Raw genomic sequence first — 18,162 nt, 5'->3', positions numbered from 1 at the left:
TTATGTGTAGATTCAATTTACTTTCTAGGGTCCTTTTAGTTCATTTAGCTAGAAGTCCCTTCAGTATTCCTGTAAGTTAGGTGTACCAATAAAATCTTCTCTGTTTTTATCTGGCAATGTGTTAATTTCCTTTTCATTCCTGATGGACAGTTGTACTATATTTTAGACTTTTTGATTAATATTCATTTTCTTTCATACTTCAAATGTATCATTCTGCTACCTTCTGGCCTCATTCGTTTATAATGAGAAATCATCCATTAATCTTATTGACGATCCCTTGTACATAATGAATGAATTCTCCTCCCTTACTGCTTTCAAGATTCTCTATTTCGTTTCCAAATTTCACTATGAGGGCTGAGGTGGTAGAGCACTTGCCTAGCACTTGCCCCATGACCACAAAAAAAAAAAAAAAAAAAAAAAAAATTTTTTTTTTTTTTTACTATGATATGATTGTTAGTATTTGTCTGTAATGTATTATGCTGTGGATCTCTGTGGTTCATCCTACCGGGTAGTCACTGGGATTTTTACATGTGAATATTAACATACTTCATTAAATTTGGGCAGTCTCGGCCATTATTGCTTCATATATTGTTTCTCCCCTTCTCTACTCTCTTTCTAGAACTCCCATTATAGTTAATATTCTTAATGGTACCCCATAGGTCTCTGTAGCTCTCTTCATTTTCTGAATTGACATATCTTCAATTATTTTTTCTGCCAATTTAAATCTACTGGGCCAATGTACTGAATTTTTCATTTCAGTCATTGTACTCCAGAAATTAGTTTTTGTTCTGTTTTGTGATTTCTGCCTCTTTATTCATATTCTTTTTTGGTGAGACACTGTTTTCTATGATTTCTGTAAGTTCTTTCATCATGATTTCCTTTAGTTCTTTGAATATATTTATTAGAGCTGATTTAAAATCTTTGGTAAACCAGCCATCTAAGCTTCCTTGGGGGCAGTTTCTATTGACTATCCCCCGTCCCCAGTATATGAGCCATACTTTCTTGTTACTGTTGAAAAATGTGTATTTTAAAATATGTATCAACTCTGGATATCAGATATTCCCCACCTACCCTGAGTTTTTTGCTTATTGTCATATGATTCACCTGGATAAATTCTATAAAGCCTCTACTCCTTATGCATGTGGCTACTAAAGTTTCCCCCCTCAGCTTAATGGTCATCTTGGATGATCAGATAGTGCCTTAAATGATAGATGAGATCCTTCTCAGGGCTTTGGGGGCATGAACATAGTACTATTTATGTATGTGACCTTCTGATTTCCCAGAAATATATGAAAGCTTCTCAAATCCCCCTACTGACATCTTCTTTCTATCTTTCCTTTTAAGGTTTTGTCAGCGTCTCATTAACCCCAGTTGATATCACTGCCTCAGATAGCTGTAGTCGTAAACCTCTGATGATGATTATTTTAAACAAGCATTCCAGTGATAGGGCTGTTCATACAAGCAAATTCTCAGTCTCCTAAACAAAGACAAATCCTGAGAATGGAGATTTCCAGGGAGCTTCTGGATAAGTCAAATAATGAATTCTCTGGAAATGGGGCTTTTAGGAGTTCTAAATCTTATTCTGCCCCCTCCAGTAACTATAAGGCTATTCATTTTCATAGCTTCCTTAGTTGCAAAGCTATAGATTTTTCTTTTATTTTAATATTGTAGACATTGATGGATCTTTATTTTATTCATTTATTTATATGTGGTGCTGAAAATCGAACCCAGTGCCTCACACTTGCTAGGCAAGTGCTCTACCACTGAGCCACAAACCTAGCTCCCCAAAGCTGTAGGTTTTTCAATATTTCATTAGAGTTAACATAAGGGTAATGGAAGTCGGACAAATTAATATACAACAAAGGTCACTATTCACAAGATTCACCTGTTTTTCTTGAATAACTGCTGCTTAGATTCTTCGAAGTTTTGAAAAGGTGATTTTGACAATGTTTTGCCAAAGTTCTCATTGCTTTTATGAAGAAGCAGAATTTTGGAGATTCTTACTAAACCACTTCAGAAGTGATAGACCTAACTTGGCTTATTAAAATCTATTGGTTTGCCTAGTGTTGTGGCCCATACCTGGCAATCCCAGCAGCTGGGGAGGCTGAAGCAAGGGAATAGCAAGTTCAAAGCCAGCCTCAGCAAAAGCAAAGTACTAAGCAACTCACTGACACCTTGTCTCTCAATAAAATACAAAATAGGGCTGGAAATGTGGCTCAGTGGTCAAGTGCCCCTGAGTTCAATCCTGGTACCAAAAAAAAAAAAAAAAATCTATTGGTTCAACTTCAACTACAAATGGTTTTACATATGCATGGTTTTGTAACATTATGCATTGTTCATTTGGAAAATTTTGGAATACTGAGTTACACAGATCATTCTGATGTTGACACATTTCATAGTATAATATTTTGAATTAACATCACCATTAATTACATCAGAAAAGCTTTTAAGTATTGGGAAGATATCAGATTACAGTAGCAATTTTCTAGATTCTAGTTTTCACTTGGAAGCTCAAATTTTTTTATTATCAACAAATACTGTCAGACTCTATTTCTCCATTTTCAGAAAAGCATTGACTAATAACAAGTCTAAATACCCATTTTTGGTGCTACTGCTAATTAACCACCTTTGCTTTTGTGTCATTAGTATAGTTGTTGACACAGTGTAAAATACAAAGGCATCTTGGAATTACTATTAAAATAGTAATGTGATTTTACCTAATGTGTCGGGAGCCCTAGGAGCTTTTATGCTATACTTTTAGAAACACTGTGTAAAGGAATTGAACCTGGATTTCTGGAAATTGTCTTTCAGTATCAGAATGATTAGCTCATGATGTGGTGAACTTTTGCTCTCTAATTCAGAGACGTGCTGACCTAATTTTTTTAATTGAATATGGGTGGGAAAGAGAAAAATGCTCACATAACCTGTAAAAATAAGATACTACGTATAGTAATATGAAATATGCCAGGTGAATTAGTACAAATATTCAAGAATATAATTGGAAATATTCACTGAGAATTCTTATAACCCAAGATACCTGTACCAGTGTCTACACTACACTATAACAAATTAAATTTGAAGTCATTATCACAGTGGACAGTGTGACCTCATAAGTATCTCCAGGTCTCCCGGGAATAAGACAGATTTAAAGTATGAAAGGTCATACCCTATGCCAAAGAAACACATACAAAGAAAAAATTATTTTAAGAAGTATGTACTGCATTCACAATGTTAAGTACATAAACCAGTAGTATCTCTTATATGCTGCTGATAGGAATATAGAGGTAATGCCAATTCGTATATAAGAATGCTATGTTTATTACTGCAAAAGCAATGGGAAACTGTCAACAATAAGAAAAACATGTTAAATGATGGAATATCCTAAAGCACCAGAAATGTACTACAGCTATATGCTTAATTATGAATGAGTCTCAAAATAATGTACTTTTCAAAGCACATAATGAATTTACATATGTAAAACTATAAAGAAAAAGAAAAGGGCTGGGGATGTGGCTCAAGTGGTAACGCGCTCGCCTGGCATATGTGCGACCCGGGTTCGATTCTCAGCGCCACATACAAACAAAGATGTTGTGTCTGCCGATAACTAAAAAATAAATATTAAAAAATTCTCTCTCTCCCCCCCCCTCTCTCTCCCCTCTCTCACTCTCTCTTTAAAAAAAAAAGAAAGAAAGAAAAAGAAAAATTGCATGAAGAAGATAATTTCTTACCTTAACTTTTGTTCACCTATCTGTGGTTAAGTGATATGATTTGACCCTGTAATCCCAGTAACTCAGGAAGCTGGGACAGGAGGATTTCAAATTCAAGGCCAGTCTCAGCAACTTAGCGGGGCCCTCAGAGACTTATTAAGAAGTTGTCTCAAAATAAAAGGCTGGGAAGGTAGTTCAGTGATAAAACACCCCTGCATTCAATCTCTTCTATACTTAAAAAACAAAAAACTATCTGTGGTTGGCTTCAAAACTGGATATTAAAAGATAATGCTTTTCCTTTCCTGTCTACAAAATAAGAATATAAACGTATATGGAATTTCATTAACTCTTTCATGAAACAGTACTTAATACAAAGTATATGCTTTATTTGTGTGATATTATTCACATATTTTATTCAACTTAACTAAATAAGTAAATAAATTCTGATGAGTAATTATTCCATTCTTATAGCAATCTAGTTTCTCATGGCCTTTGGAAGCACATGAAAGTCTAAGGTTCTTAAGAATATCAATCAGGCAATTGTGGTATTGATGAAATTAATTATTTCTTGCCTATCCTGGAGGAAAATCATTTTCAGAGCATCAATAGACTATCTAAATGTTATTACTAACTTTCCACTACTTTATTGGAAAGATATATACAATTTCATTTTTGTGACAATATTCAAGAGTTTAAAGCATTTCTTAAACTTTTTATCATCTCTTTATAGGAAAATCCATTGCAGCCATTATTTTCTTTATGTCCTATTTAATTTGTAAAGAAAATAAATATATCATCTTTCATTCAAAGTTTGAAAAATAATTCTAGTATAAGAAGCAATATGCAAGTTGAAGATAAACTTTACCATTGTAATTAGGCCTTGTCAGTCTGTCAGATTTTTCTTAAGTGGAATATAATTTATTCTTCTAATGAGCAGAGAGTGAAAATTGATAAAAACTAATTATTAATCTTTTTCATCAACTGTAATTATTATAGATGAATTTTATTTACTTTGATATTTTAGTGAGAGAATGTATATATTACCCATCACTGTAGGAAATAAAGCAATGCTATATTCAACAGAAATATTATATAATAAAACTATTGATTTTGGGGGTTTTTTGTTTTAGTTTTTTTTTTTTTTTTTTTTTTTTTGTAGTGCTAAGGGTTGAACCCAGGATCTCATGCATGCAAAGCAAGCACTCAACCACTGAGTTACATCCATCCCAAAACTGTTATAGTTCTATTCTAGGTAAAATTGAAAGTAGTGAATAAAATTTTGCTTAAAATATTTGTCCTTATAGAGAAAAACAATATTAAATATTGTAAATACTCAGGTTGAACTATATAAATGTACCTGTCAAGTCATTTACAAAGTTAAGAATTTTCTACTAACCAAATTTTATTTTGAAGTATTATAGAAGTGCTAAGTAACTCTTATCCATATAAGAATTACATGTAAGAATTTTTTAATGTGTTCACGATAGATTTGCATGAAATTTCAAATCACTCACTTACACTTCAAAACTATTTCTTTTCTTATTGCAGCCTTTTGGAGTGAATCAGCCTGGACCATATATCATGTATACAGCTGTAGATGCAAATGGGTATCTGAAAAATGGCTCAGGTAAGGCCAGATATAATGTTCATAATGTATAGAAGTACCTTCATTCAATATATTGGCAAGGTAAACTGATGACAAAAATTGGTTTCATACCCCCTAATAATTATTTTTATTAGACTTAGTTTTTAGGCTTATACCAATAAAGTATAAAAAGATTCTCAAGGCAAAATATTAACATTTAATTCTTCATTTATCACCATTTTGATAAGGTCTTTTTCAGTTGAACTAAGAGAGAAATTTGAAGAAATTAGACTTATTTTAAAGAGTAAAATGGTAAATTATTTAAATTAAGCTCATTTTAGAAGAAGTAAAAATTAGAATCCAATTAATACTATAATCTAAATTAATCCTAGATTTTAATATGTGAAATAGAAGCTGGAAAATATTGAGAGGTTTTTTTGAGTTGTGAGTATGAAGAAAAAATCTAGTTATACATTCAGATAAATAATAAAGGGAAATACAATTAAGTCAAAAAAGGAAATAAGACTAAGCAAAGAAAGTACATTTGACATAAGATTAGATCCAAATTACAATAAATACATGGTAATCATTTATATTATCTAAATAAGAAAAGGGATCCTAATACATTAATACACTTCTTAGTGTCTCCAAGTCTTACCCATGAAGAAATATAAGCAGACCTGCTATGTTCCTACTTTTTTTGGATTTAAAAAAAAAAAAAAAAAAAGCTCATAATATGACCATGAGTGTACTTTTTAGCTAATTATACACAGTTAAAACTCATAATTGCAGTTTCAGCATAGAAACATTCATAAAACAAAAACTACTTTAAAAATTCCAGGAAAGATTGTCAGTTATAGTCAAATACTTTAATATACCACTGTCTGTCAAAAAATGAAAATAATTAAGGATATAAGATGACTTGAACAAATTATTTTTAATTTATGTACATACTATACTTTGTACAAAATAAAGGCTCTAGGATCAGCTAGTTTTATCTTCTATTTCACTACTATGTAAAATGTTCCAGAATACAGAAAAATAAAATGAAGCTATTCATTTCATTTCACAAACTTAGTAAATTCAGGCAAACCCAACATACCTAAAACCAAAAACTTAGCTCCCCAGTGAATTATCAGTGAAACTTCTATGTTCAAACTAACAATTTAAATCCATCTATATTTTAAAAAATGCACCAACCGGGTGATTACATTTTATTTTACTATACTGAGCATATGTTACATTTTAATATTATGAAAAGTTTTTTAAAATATTACAAGCATATGCTGTGTTTCAGGCATAAATATATTTTCTAAACTGGAAAGTGAGAATTTAATTGATTTAGGGAATATAATCATGAAACCCTGCCCCAAATTTTAATTTTAAACATGTTTATATTATGTGGTGAAGCTATAACCCTCCCCACATTCCATCCTGCCTTATCAGTGGATAATTCTCTTTAGGGATATAGGGATGACTACATTTATGTATTTTAGAAACTGTACTCCTGGCTTTTTCATAGAGCAACTGAGGGTCACTACCCATTAGTGAATCATGAAATTAATTTAGTGGCTAATAGAAGTTTTTATTTAACAAAATAAAAGAGAACCCTAGGAAATATGAAAGTATATCACAGAAAAGTTAGTATTATTTTACAATATTTTTTAATTTTAGGAATGTGTATGTCTGTTCATACTTGGTGATGACATAAAATGTGGTTTTTATTGTAGACTATAGTTTAAAAAGTTTGAAAACCAGAGAGAGATAATAACATACATAATATTACTCAGCATAGGCCTGGCCTAATTTTCTTTTTGCTTATACGTAGATCTTATCATTCTTATACAGTATTCTGTGGTTTTTACTTTCTAGCAAAGCCTGAAAGGCCAAATGTTGTTTGAGAGTTACATTACAGAAGACTCATTAATTTTGCAAATAAATCAAAGTTCCTATGGGAAAAATAAAACATAAAACTACATTTATTATGAACATTTTAGAAGCTAAACAACTCTAGGTTTGAATGTAGGACTTTGTGCACTGCTCTTATAAGTTAGCCAAAAATCTGCAACAGGGACCTAAATTCCCTAACTAATATTTTGCCAAGAACTTAGTAGGTTGGATCATATTGGCAAAATTTGATGGGCCAATGGGTTATTAGTCATTTATGAATAATAATATTATGAGACCAAGAATTTTTCTCTCCCTCTTAAATTACTTTCTTTTTCTTTTGAGTTAATTATTTGTTAACATAGCTGAGGAAAGAAACCCAAGTAACCCCTACCGTCTGTGTTCTCTTGGTTCGTCTATTCTAAAAGTAGTATTAAGCAGTCACATACTATGATTAAAAGAAAAAAAGACAACTGTTTTTTCTCTTCTTCACACTCACTCAACAAAGAATACATCTGTAACCAGGTATGTGTGTTTTTTTCCACACCAACTGATTCTCCAGTATCAAGTGTCTTATAATTCTACTCATTTCTGTCACTATCACAAGAATGCCCTATACTTTAGACATCAGATGCAGTGCTGTCCAGGTATCCAGTACTTCTTTAAATTGGTATTTCCCATGGCTGTATCCTTAGGTTCAATCAGTTCCTAAAATGGCTCAAAGAACTGAAAAAAACATCTACATTTACTGGTTTCTTATAAACGATACAGATAGCCAGAAGAACAAATACATAGGACAAGAGCTTGGGGTGTGCCACTTTACCAAAACATCGATATGTTCACCAGTCTGGAAACTTTCCAACCTTTTCCTCTTGGGTTTTATGGAAGCTTCCTAGGTAGGCATAATTGATTAAATCATTAGCCACAGGTGATCAACTCAACCTTCAGCCCTCTCCTTTTCCTAGAAAGGAAGTAGGGGCTGAAAGTTTCTAACCTATTCTTACATGGACAGTTACCCTTGCAACCAGCCCCTATCCTGAGATTCTCCAGGAGCTCCTAGCCATATTATTACCATACAAAAAAGATACCATTGCAGAGATTCCAAGGAGTCATGTACCTGCAAAATAAAATATTCATTTATTTTTCTTTTTATTATTATACTCTAAGGAATAGAATTCAGGGGCTCAAGCATGGAAGACAAACCCTCTACCACTGTGCTATATCCCCAGCCCAATATATTTCTTATTATACACTGGAGTATCACACATACCTCATATTTTAGAGCAATTAAAATGTATTGCAGACTCATCATGTCTGAAAAGCAAAGAAAAATTTGGTTTAAAATATGATAAAATGAATATGGCTGATAAACAGATTATTAAGGAAAATTATTGGTTGTAACACATGGATATTGTCTTTATTTAATTTTAATTATAACCATTCTGATTTCTACACTTTAATCAATAATTATTCATTACATTTTTCAGTACCTAAAACTTTGATACTTGTTTTGATTATAATTATTAACATAAACTAATTGTACAAATTAATGGTTTTCACTCTGACATTTATATATATATATATATATATATATATATATATATATATATATATATATCCTTCCTTGAGATAGTGTTTTGTTTTGTTTTGTGTTGTGTTGCTTTGCTTTTGATTCTACACATGAGAGTAAACCTGATATTTGTCTGTATCTCACCTATTTCACTTAACATAACTTTCTCCAATTCCATCAATTTTTCTCCGAATGAAATTATTTTGAATAGTAATTCATGTCTATGTACAGACTATATTTTCTTTATCTACTTTTTATCAGAGTCCTAGGCCAGATGCCTACCTCTAGGGATCCCAAATAACCAGGTCCAGCCACTAATCACAAAAACCAAAAGAAAAAGTAATGATAAAAGTAGGAACAGAACTTTAATCATTATGACCATGGGAAGGCAAGGTGAGATGCAGCATTTCAGCCCTGTCAGTTTAAATGGAGCAAGAATTGGGCAGGCGTGAGAGGTATGCATAATTAAGTAGTCTTTGTGGACTAGTTGATGAACATTTCAGATCTGGCTTGGGGTGGTATCTCAGGATATTTATCAGATCTGTGATCCTGGAAAGGAGCATTTCAGTTCCTGAGAAATGATTGTTCCTGCTTAGGAGATAGTCCTATCATAGGGTAATGTACCCTTCATTCTGATGTTCCTGGAAGGAGTAGGACTAAAAATTTCTACATGCCACCCCAGGGATCTGAAACAGGATGCTACAAATTTTGCCTCAGTCTTGAGTAGGATGAGATAGGTTAGTAAATTTAGGGCTAATAAACATTGTATCACCAGTTTTTAGATGAACTCTTTAAATAATTAACATGCACATAAGTGCAGAGCTAAGGAGGGACCTGAAGATGAATACAAAATAAAGGTAGAGATTCTAAGTCCTTGTTATACATTTATCTATTAACTTGATCTGAGCTGATTCCTTTTCTTAGCTATTATGAATACTGTTGAAATAAACATAGATATGTGGATATCTCTTTTGAATGTTGGCATCATTTCCTTTGGATATTATACTCAGGAGTAGAATAACTGGATCATATGGTAGTTCTGTTTTTAGTTTTTTAGCAACCTTCATAGTATTTTCCATAGTGGATGTACCAATTTACATTTCCACGAATAGTGTATAAGGTTCCTTTTCCTCCACACTCTAGCCACCATTTATTATTTTGTTTTGTTTTGTTTTGTACCAATTTACATTTCCACGAATAGTGTATAAGGTTCCTTTTCCTCCACACTCTAGCCACCATTTATTATTTTGTTTTGTTTTGTTTTTTAAGCTATTCCAACTGGGGTAACATACAATATCAGTGAAGTTTTGATTTGCATTTCCCTGTTAGCTAAAGATATTAAGCATTTTTTCATATACTCATTGACCATTTATACTTCTTCAAAAGAAGTATATGTTCAAATCATTTGCCAATTTTTATTAGATTAATTGTCCATTTTTGTTAAATGTGCAGAGATTTTTATAAGTTCTGGCCATTAATCCTCAGTCAGATGAATAGTCGGCAGATTTTTCTCCCATTCTACAGGTTCTCAATTCACTCTGTTGATTGTTGTACAGAAGCTTTTTAATTTTATGCAATCCCACTTCTCAATTGTTTTTGTTCCTGAACTACTGGAGTTCTATTCAGGTGCCTGTACCAGTAGCCTGGACTGTTTCCCCTATGTTTTCATCTAGTAGTTTCAAAGTTTTAGGACTTTGATCCATTTTGAGTTGATTTTTATACAGGATAGAAGATAGAGGCCTACCTTCAATCTCTACACAGTGATAGCCAATTTTCCCAGCTACATTTGACATCACTGGGCCAGCTTTTTGTACCTTTGTCAACAGTCTGTTGGCTGTGGGTGTCGTGGGTTTATTTCTGAATCCTCCATTCTGTACTATCAGACTATATGTCTATTCTTATGTTAATACCATTCTGTTTTTGTTACTGTGACCCTATATTATATTTTGAAATAAATAATGATCTCTCCAGTATTGCTTTTTAAAAATTTATTGTAATTAGTTACACATGACAGTAGAATACATCTTGACATATCATACATAAATGGAGTATAGCTTCTCATTTTTCTGGTTGTACATGTTATAGAATTACACTGGTCACATAGTCATATATGCACATAGGGTAATAATGTTTGATTCATTCCACTATCCTTCCCACCTCCATACCCCCTCCCTTCACTCCCCTTTGTCTAATCTAAAATACCTCTATTTGTTACTAACCCCTCCCCTTATTATGAATTAGCATCCACATTATCAGAGAAAACATTCGGCCTTTGGTTCCTTGGGAATAGGGTATTTTGCTTAGTATGATATTCTCCAGCTTTATCCATTTACTGGTAAATGCCATGATTTCATTCTTCTTTAAGGCTGATTAATATTCTATTGTATATATAAACCACAGTTTCTTTATCCATTCATTTGTTGAAGGGCACCTAGGTTGGTTCCATGGCTTAGCTACTTTATGAATTGAGCCGCTATAAACATTATTGTGACTGCATCACTGTAGTTTGTTGATTTTAAGTCCTTTGGGTATAAACCAAGAAGTGGGATAATTTGGTCATATGATGGTTCCATTGAAAGTTTTCTGAGGAATCGCCATACTGCTTTCCCTAGTGATTACGCCAGTTTGCTCTGATAGAATTATGATATATGCAATGTATGAGTGTATCCTTTTTCCCCACATCCTCAGCAACATTTATTGTTTTTTGTATTCTTGACAATTGCCATTCTCAATTTAGTTTTGATTTGTATTTCTCTAATTGCTAGAGATGTTGAACATTTTTTTCATATATTTGTTGACCAATTGTATTTTTTCTTCTGTGAAGTGTCTTTTCTGTTCCTGAACTCAATTATTGATTGGGTTATTTTTTTTCTGGCGTTAAGTTTTTTTGAGTTCTTTATATATCCTGCAGAGTAATTCTGTATCTGAGATGCATGTGGTAAAGATTTTCTCCCATTCTGTAGGCTACTCTGTTCACATTATTGTTTCTTTTGCTGTGAAGAAGCTTTTTAGTTTGATTCCATGCCATTTATTGATTCTTGATTTTATTTCTTGTGCTATAGGGGTCTTGTTTAGGAAGTCAGTTCCTAAGCTGACATGGTGGAGATGTGGGCCTACTTTTTCTTCTATTAGGCACAGGGTCTCTGTTCTAGCGCCTAATCCTTTGATCTACTTTGAGTTCAGTTTTGTGCAGGGTGAGAAAAAGGAGTTTAATTTTATTCTGCTTTACATATGGGTTTCCAGTTTTCCCAGAACCATTTGTTGAAAAGGATATCTTTTCTCCAATGTATGTTTTTGGTGCCTTTGTCTAGTATGAGATAACTTTATGTGGATTTGTCTATGTGTCTTCTATTTTGTACCATTGATCTAGTGTCTATTTTGGTGCCCGTACTATGCCTATTATGTTGCCTCCTGCTTCACTTTTCTTGCTAAGGATTGCTTTGGCTATTCTGGGTCTCTTATTTTTCCAAATGAATTTCATGATTGCCTTTTCTATTTCTATGAAGAATGTCTTTGGGATTTTAATAGAAATTGCATTAAATCTGTGTAATAGTTTTGGTAGAATGGCCATTTTGACATAATTAATTCTAGTATTGCTTTTTGCTCAGCTATTTGGGTTTTTTTTTTCTTCCATATGAATTTTTGTATTTTTGTTTCCTGGGAATGTCATTGGCGTTTTGATGGGAATTGCAATAAATCTGGAGATCACTTTGGGTAGTATGGCCATTTTAACAATATTAATTCTGCCTACCCACGAACATGGGCGGTCATTCCATCTTCTATACTGTCTTCTTCAAATTGTACCTTCAGTATTCTGTAAATTTTCATTATAGCGGTTTTTCACCTCCTTGGTCAGTTCATTCCTAGGGTGTTTTGTTATTGCTATTTTTTGTTTTGTAGACTGTTATAAATGGGATTGCTGTCCTGAATTCTTTCTCAGCAAGTATTGTATATAGAAAAGTCCCTGGTTTTTATACGTTGATTTTGTGTCCTTTTATTTTGCTGAGTTTATCAGCTCTGAGAGTCTTTGGTGAAGTTATTAGGGTTTTCTAAGTAGATTCATATCATCCAAAAAAAAAAAAAAAACTTGTTCCTTTCTTATTTGTATCTCTTTTCTTTCTTTTTCTTGCACAATTTGCTCTGGCTATAATTTCTAGTATTATATTGAGTAAGAATGATGAAATGTGGACACTCTTGCCTTATTCCTTATCTTAGAAGAAATGCTTTCATTTTTCCTCATTTACTATGATGTTGGTTATGTGTTTTTAATATATGTAAACTTGATTATGTTGAGGTATGATCCTCTAATTTATTCAGGGCTTTTACCATGAAGGGATGCTGAATTTTATGAGGCCTTTTCTGCATCTATTGAGATAACTGCATGATTATTATCCTTGATTCAATTTATGTGCTATATTACAGTTATTAGTTTGGTATATGTTGAGCCATCCTTATATACCTGGAATGAAAACAACTTGATCATGGTTATATGATCTTTTTAAGGTTGTGTTAAATTTGATTTGTAAATATATTGTTTAGAATTTCTATATCCAAATTCATTAACAGAAATAAATGAAAAAAAAACTAAAAGAACAATACAGAGGATCAGTGAAACAGTTGGTTTCTTTGAAAAGATTAGCAAAATTGACAAACCTTTAGCTAAACTAACCAGAAGAAAGAAGATCCAAATAAATAAAATTATAGATACAAATAGAAACATTAAAAGTATTTTTACACCTATGTTCATTAGGTATATAATTTTCTTTGTTTCTTTTAAAAGCAGGATAACTTTGGCTTCATAAAATTAGTTTGGAACAATTTCTTCCCTTTATTTTATGAAATGGTTTGGGGAAGGATTGTTGTGTTTCTTTAAAAACTCTGATAAAATTCAGCGGTAAATCCATCTATACTTTTTGTTGGGAGACCAAATTACTGCTTCAGTCTCATTTCGTTACTAACATATTTAAATGTTTTTTTAATCCTCATTCAATTTCTGAGATTATCATGTGCACCGAAGTTTGTCTATTTCTAGATTTTCCAGTTCATATATGGGTCTTCAAAGTATTTAAATGTTTCTATTTTCATCCCTAATTTCTGATATGTTGTGTTTATATTTTTATTTGATTATACAGAAATTTTATTTTCCCCCTACTTGCTTCAGTGACCTACTGTACATTCAATAGTATGTTGTTCAATCTCCATGTGTTTGTATAATTTCTCTAATTTCTCTTGCTATGGATTTCTAGTTTGAGTCCATTCTGGTTTAATAAGATGCAAAAGAGACTGCAAATTGGTGCAGCCAATTTGGAAAGCAGTACAGAGATTCCTTGGAAAACTGGGTATGGAACTACCATTTACCCAGCTATTCCTCTCCTCAGACTATACCCAAAGGACTTAAAAACAGCATACTACAGGGACACAGCCACATTGATGTTTATAGCAGCACAATTCACAATAGCTAAACTGTGGAGCCAACCTAGATGTCCTTCAGTGGATGAATGGATAAAAAAAATGTGGCATATATACACAATGGAATTTTACTCAGCATTAAAAAAAGAACAAAACCATGGCATTTGCAGGTAAATGGATGGAGTTGGAGAAGATAATGCTAAGTGAAGTCAGCCAATCCCAAAACAACAAATACCGAATGTTTTCTCTGATATAAGGAGGTTGACTCATAGTGGGGTTGGGAGGGACAGCATGGGAGGACATGAATTCTAGATAGGGAAGAGGGGTGGGAGGTAAAAGGAGGGGTCAGGGGATTAGCAAGGATGGTGGAATGTGATGGACATAGTACATGATGATACACAGTACATGCATGAAGACTTGAATTGAGTGTCAACATACTTTATATACAGAGATAAAAAAAAAAGTTGTGGTGTATATGTGTATTAAAAATTGTAATGCAAAAAAAAATTACCTTAGGTAGAAGGAAGTGTAAGGAGGGGAAGACAGGGGATGTGGGGATAAGAAAGATAATAGAATGAAACAGACATTATTACTTTATGTATGTATGTGACTGTATGACCAATGTGATTCTACAGTATACTCAGAACTGAGAAATTATATCCCATCTATGTATGATATATCAAAGTATATAACTGCATTCTGTCATGTATATCTAATTAAAACAAATACAAAATTTTTGGAAAAAAATGTGCAAGAGATTACTTCAGTTTAATTGAATTCCTTAAAACTTATTTTATGATATATAATCTAATTTGGGAAAAGATCCATGTGCTGATGAACAGAATATGCATTCTGTAGCTATTGGATGAAATAGTCTGTAGATGACTGTTAAGTCCGTTTGAATTTTTGCCTGGATGATATGTGAAAACAGGGTATCGAAGTCACCCACTATTATTGTATTGTATCGGGGCCGGTCCCTTTTCATGGCTAGTATTATTTTATAAAATTCAGTGCCCCAGCCTTTCAGTGCATAAGTATTTATAATCATTATATCTTTTTCATGATACACTTTCTTTGTCTCTTCTAATTTGGCTATTTTGTTGGATAGAAATATAGCTACTCTTGCTTGCTTTGGGGTTTCATTTACTTGGAATATCATTTTCCATTCTTTTAGTCTGTATATGTTTGCAGGTGAGATATGTTTTTGAAGATAGCATATTGTTGGTCTTGTTTTAATCTGTATTTTAATTGGAGAATTAAGACCATTTATATTCAAGGTTATTACTAAAAGGTATATAATTGTTCTTGTCATTTTACAGATTTTTTGGCTTGTTTTGAGTATTTTGCATTCATTTCATCCTGTCCTATTGATCTTGAGATTTTGATTGGTCACTATATTGATAATATTTGAGTCTTTACTATTTTTTTTGCTTGTCTACTCTTCTAATGCAATTTGTTCTTTCCCATGATCATATGATTGTGCTAATCTTTCCTCCTCTTCTGAGTGACAGGTTCCCTTAAGTATCTTCTGTAATGGTTTTCTAGTGGTTATGAATTCCTGGAGTTTATGCTTATCTTGGAAGACCTTCATTCAAATCTGAAGAATAAAATTGACTTGAAATACATCATTCCATGCCCTCCTACCCTGCTGTTATTCTGATGGATTTCCCTCTAAATGTGACTTGGTGTTTCTCTCTTGCAGCTTTTTATATTCTTTCTTTCTTCTGTACTTTTGGCAACTTAAATATAATATGGCACAAGGTATGGTGGTGTGTGCCTGTCAAGTTCTTGGGATTCTGAGGCAGGAGGATCACAAAGTTCAAAGTCAGCCTGGGGAAGACAGTAAGACCCTCTCTCAAAATAAAATAAACGGAGTTGGGGATGGAACTCAGTGGTAAATTATTTGCCTAGCATACACAAGGCCATGGGTTCAATTCCCAGTACTGAGGGGCAGAAGATGAGGTATGTCATGAAGAAGTTATTTTATTGTTGTCAGAATGTACTGTTATGACAGAGTTGTCTTTAATCTCTTATATTCTTTCTTCTGCTATATCTTCCATTTAATTACTCATCACCCTTATCTATTTCTATTCCCTTTATAAACTCCATACATATCCAGCTTGACTTCCAGTATATCTCGCTTTTCCACCTCCACGTTCCATGCCATTTTCACTCTCTCCCTCTTCCCCTATCTCATAACTTCAGCACTTCTACAAATTAGAAAAGTAGCACTGTCCCATCAATCCTTTATTAACCTCACTCTCCAAACTAGAAATAAATTCTTCCTACCAAATATCAATAGAACTGTCTCTTGTGTCTCTTATCTAAGTTGGCCTGGAGACTCTTTGAGAACTGGTTCTATGTGTTTTACCCATTCTAGGACATCCAAGTATTTGTTAAACAAATGCTTGCTTAAAATTAGTTCAAAGGCTTTCATATTTTAAAAATAAAACTTAAGAAAAAAAAACTTAAGGCAGAAAACTTGAAGAGTGCTTAACTAAAACATATCATAGTTATAGTTCACTTCTGGTTGTAAGATTACTTAGTCTAATATAGAGTAATGGAAATTGTTCATAAAAATTAAATGCAAACCAACAGATTTGTAATTGTAAAGCACCTACATGTGCTAGGAGCTATTTCAGATCCTGAATATTATTTCATTGAATTCTACAGTATCTCTGCATGGTAGCTCCTATTATCACCATTCTACTCTGAGGAAACTGAGGCTCTGAAAGCTCAAATTACTGATCTTAAGCTTTCAGAACCTCAGGTTTTTCAGCTGTAGAATATCTTTTAAATTCAGGACTATCTAACAACAAAAATTATACATTTTAAAACTACATCATTATTTGTAGGTGTCATCTTGCAAAAAGCTTGATGTTTATTCCTGAGAGATTTCTTTCATAACCTAGGACTTAGTAGCTACTTCTAAGTAATAATAATGGCTAAAATTCATTAGATATTACTTTGTACCAGTTAGTACAATGCTAAGTACTTCACATGATGTTCTTATTTAATAGTATTAGCTGTGAGACTTCTGTCAGGAAATCTATTGATGGATAAGGAAAAAGAAAAAATTCCCCAGTATAGTAAGTCCAAATTATTATCCTGATATTCTGCTCTTGCAATGGTTTATTAAAGATAGAAAATCTAACACATTCTGAAGAAGAAAACAGATTTTAACTTTCTGATATTTATAACATTCAAGACCAGAAAAGTTACATTTTCAACTCTTCAACTGTAATTAAACTCAGTCATTTTAATCAAAGAACCTGGTCATATTTATAGATAAAATAATGTATCATTGTAACTGCCTTACTTTAGTATGTAAGCCTTTTCCATACACACAGATCTACTTTTTAAAACTTTTCAATAATATGTAGTATTGGTGGTTTGACTGAATAAACAAAAATAACAGTTTATTTATATTCACAAGTTAGAAAATGCAGTACTAACTTACAGACTACTAGAAACCAAATAGTGCTCTCAGGCAAATATAAGGTTATTGACATTCTTTTATGTCAAACTAGATAATAGAAGCACTTATTCTGTAATCAATAAATATTTCATCATTTTTTAGTGACTTCTGAATAATAGATGAGATGGGGTAGGTGGTCATTATTAAGATGCAAATTATCTCTTTTACCTAGGAAGATATTATTTAATACACTCAAATAGTTTAGAAATGGAGACAGTGGTGGTCTGATAAAACATCTTACCATAAAAACAGAATTGTTCCACAACATTGGCAAACTCAGGCCTCAATTTTATATTACACAACTAAATTTCAGGAACAAAAATTTTATAGGTAAAACTTTAAAACTTTCCCTTAAAATATCTGCCATTCCTTCACCCACATACACAAATCACTTTTTTTTTTTTTTTTTTTTTTTTTTTTTTTTGGTGTTCCTGGGATTTAACCCAGGGGTACTCTACCACTGAATTACATCTTTAGTCCTTAATTTTTGACACAGGGTCTCACTAATTTGCTGATACTGGCCTTG

The 18,162-nt window shown here is 32.6% G+C and overlaps 1 protein-coding gene across 1 annotated transcript in view; it reads left to right on the top strand.

Annotated features, from left to right (window-relative positions):
• Nucleotides 1-18,162, top strand: part of Itfg1 (integrin alpha FG-GAP repeat containing 1) — a 264,556-nt gene that overhangs the window by 200,553 nt on the left and 45,841 nt on the right. Inside the window, exon 14 of the mRNA XM_076839473.2 lies at nt 5,256-5,334. Within this exon, the coding sequence (XP_076695588.1) occupies nt 5,256-5,334 (79 nt within the window). The remainder of the gene's footprint in view (nt 1-5,255; nt 5,335-18,162) is intronic.

The sequence above is a fragment of the Callospermophilus lateralis genome, chromosome 18 (genome assembly GCF_048772815.1).
Source record: "Callospermophilus lateralis isolate mCalLat2 chromosome 18, mCalLat2.hap1, whole genome shotgun sequence".
NCBI lineage: Eukaryota > Metazoa > Chordata > Mammalia > Rodentia > Sciuridae > Callospermophilus > Callospermophilus lateralis.
Note: the sequence above shows the minus strand (reverse complement) of the source record. Positions and strands in the feature narration are given on the sequence as shown.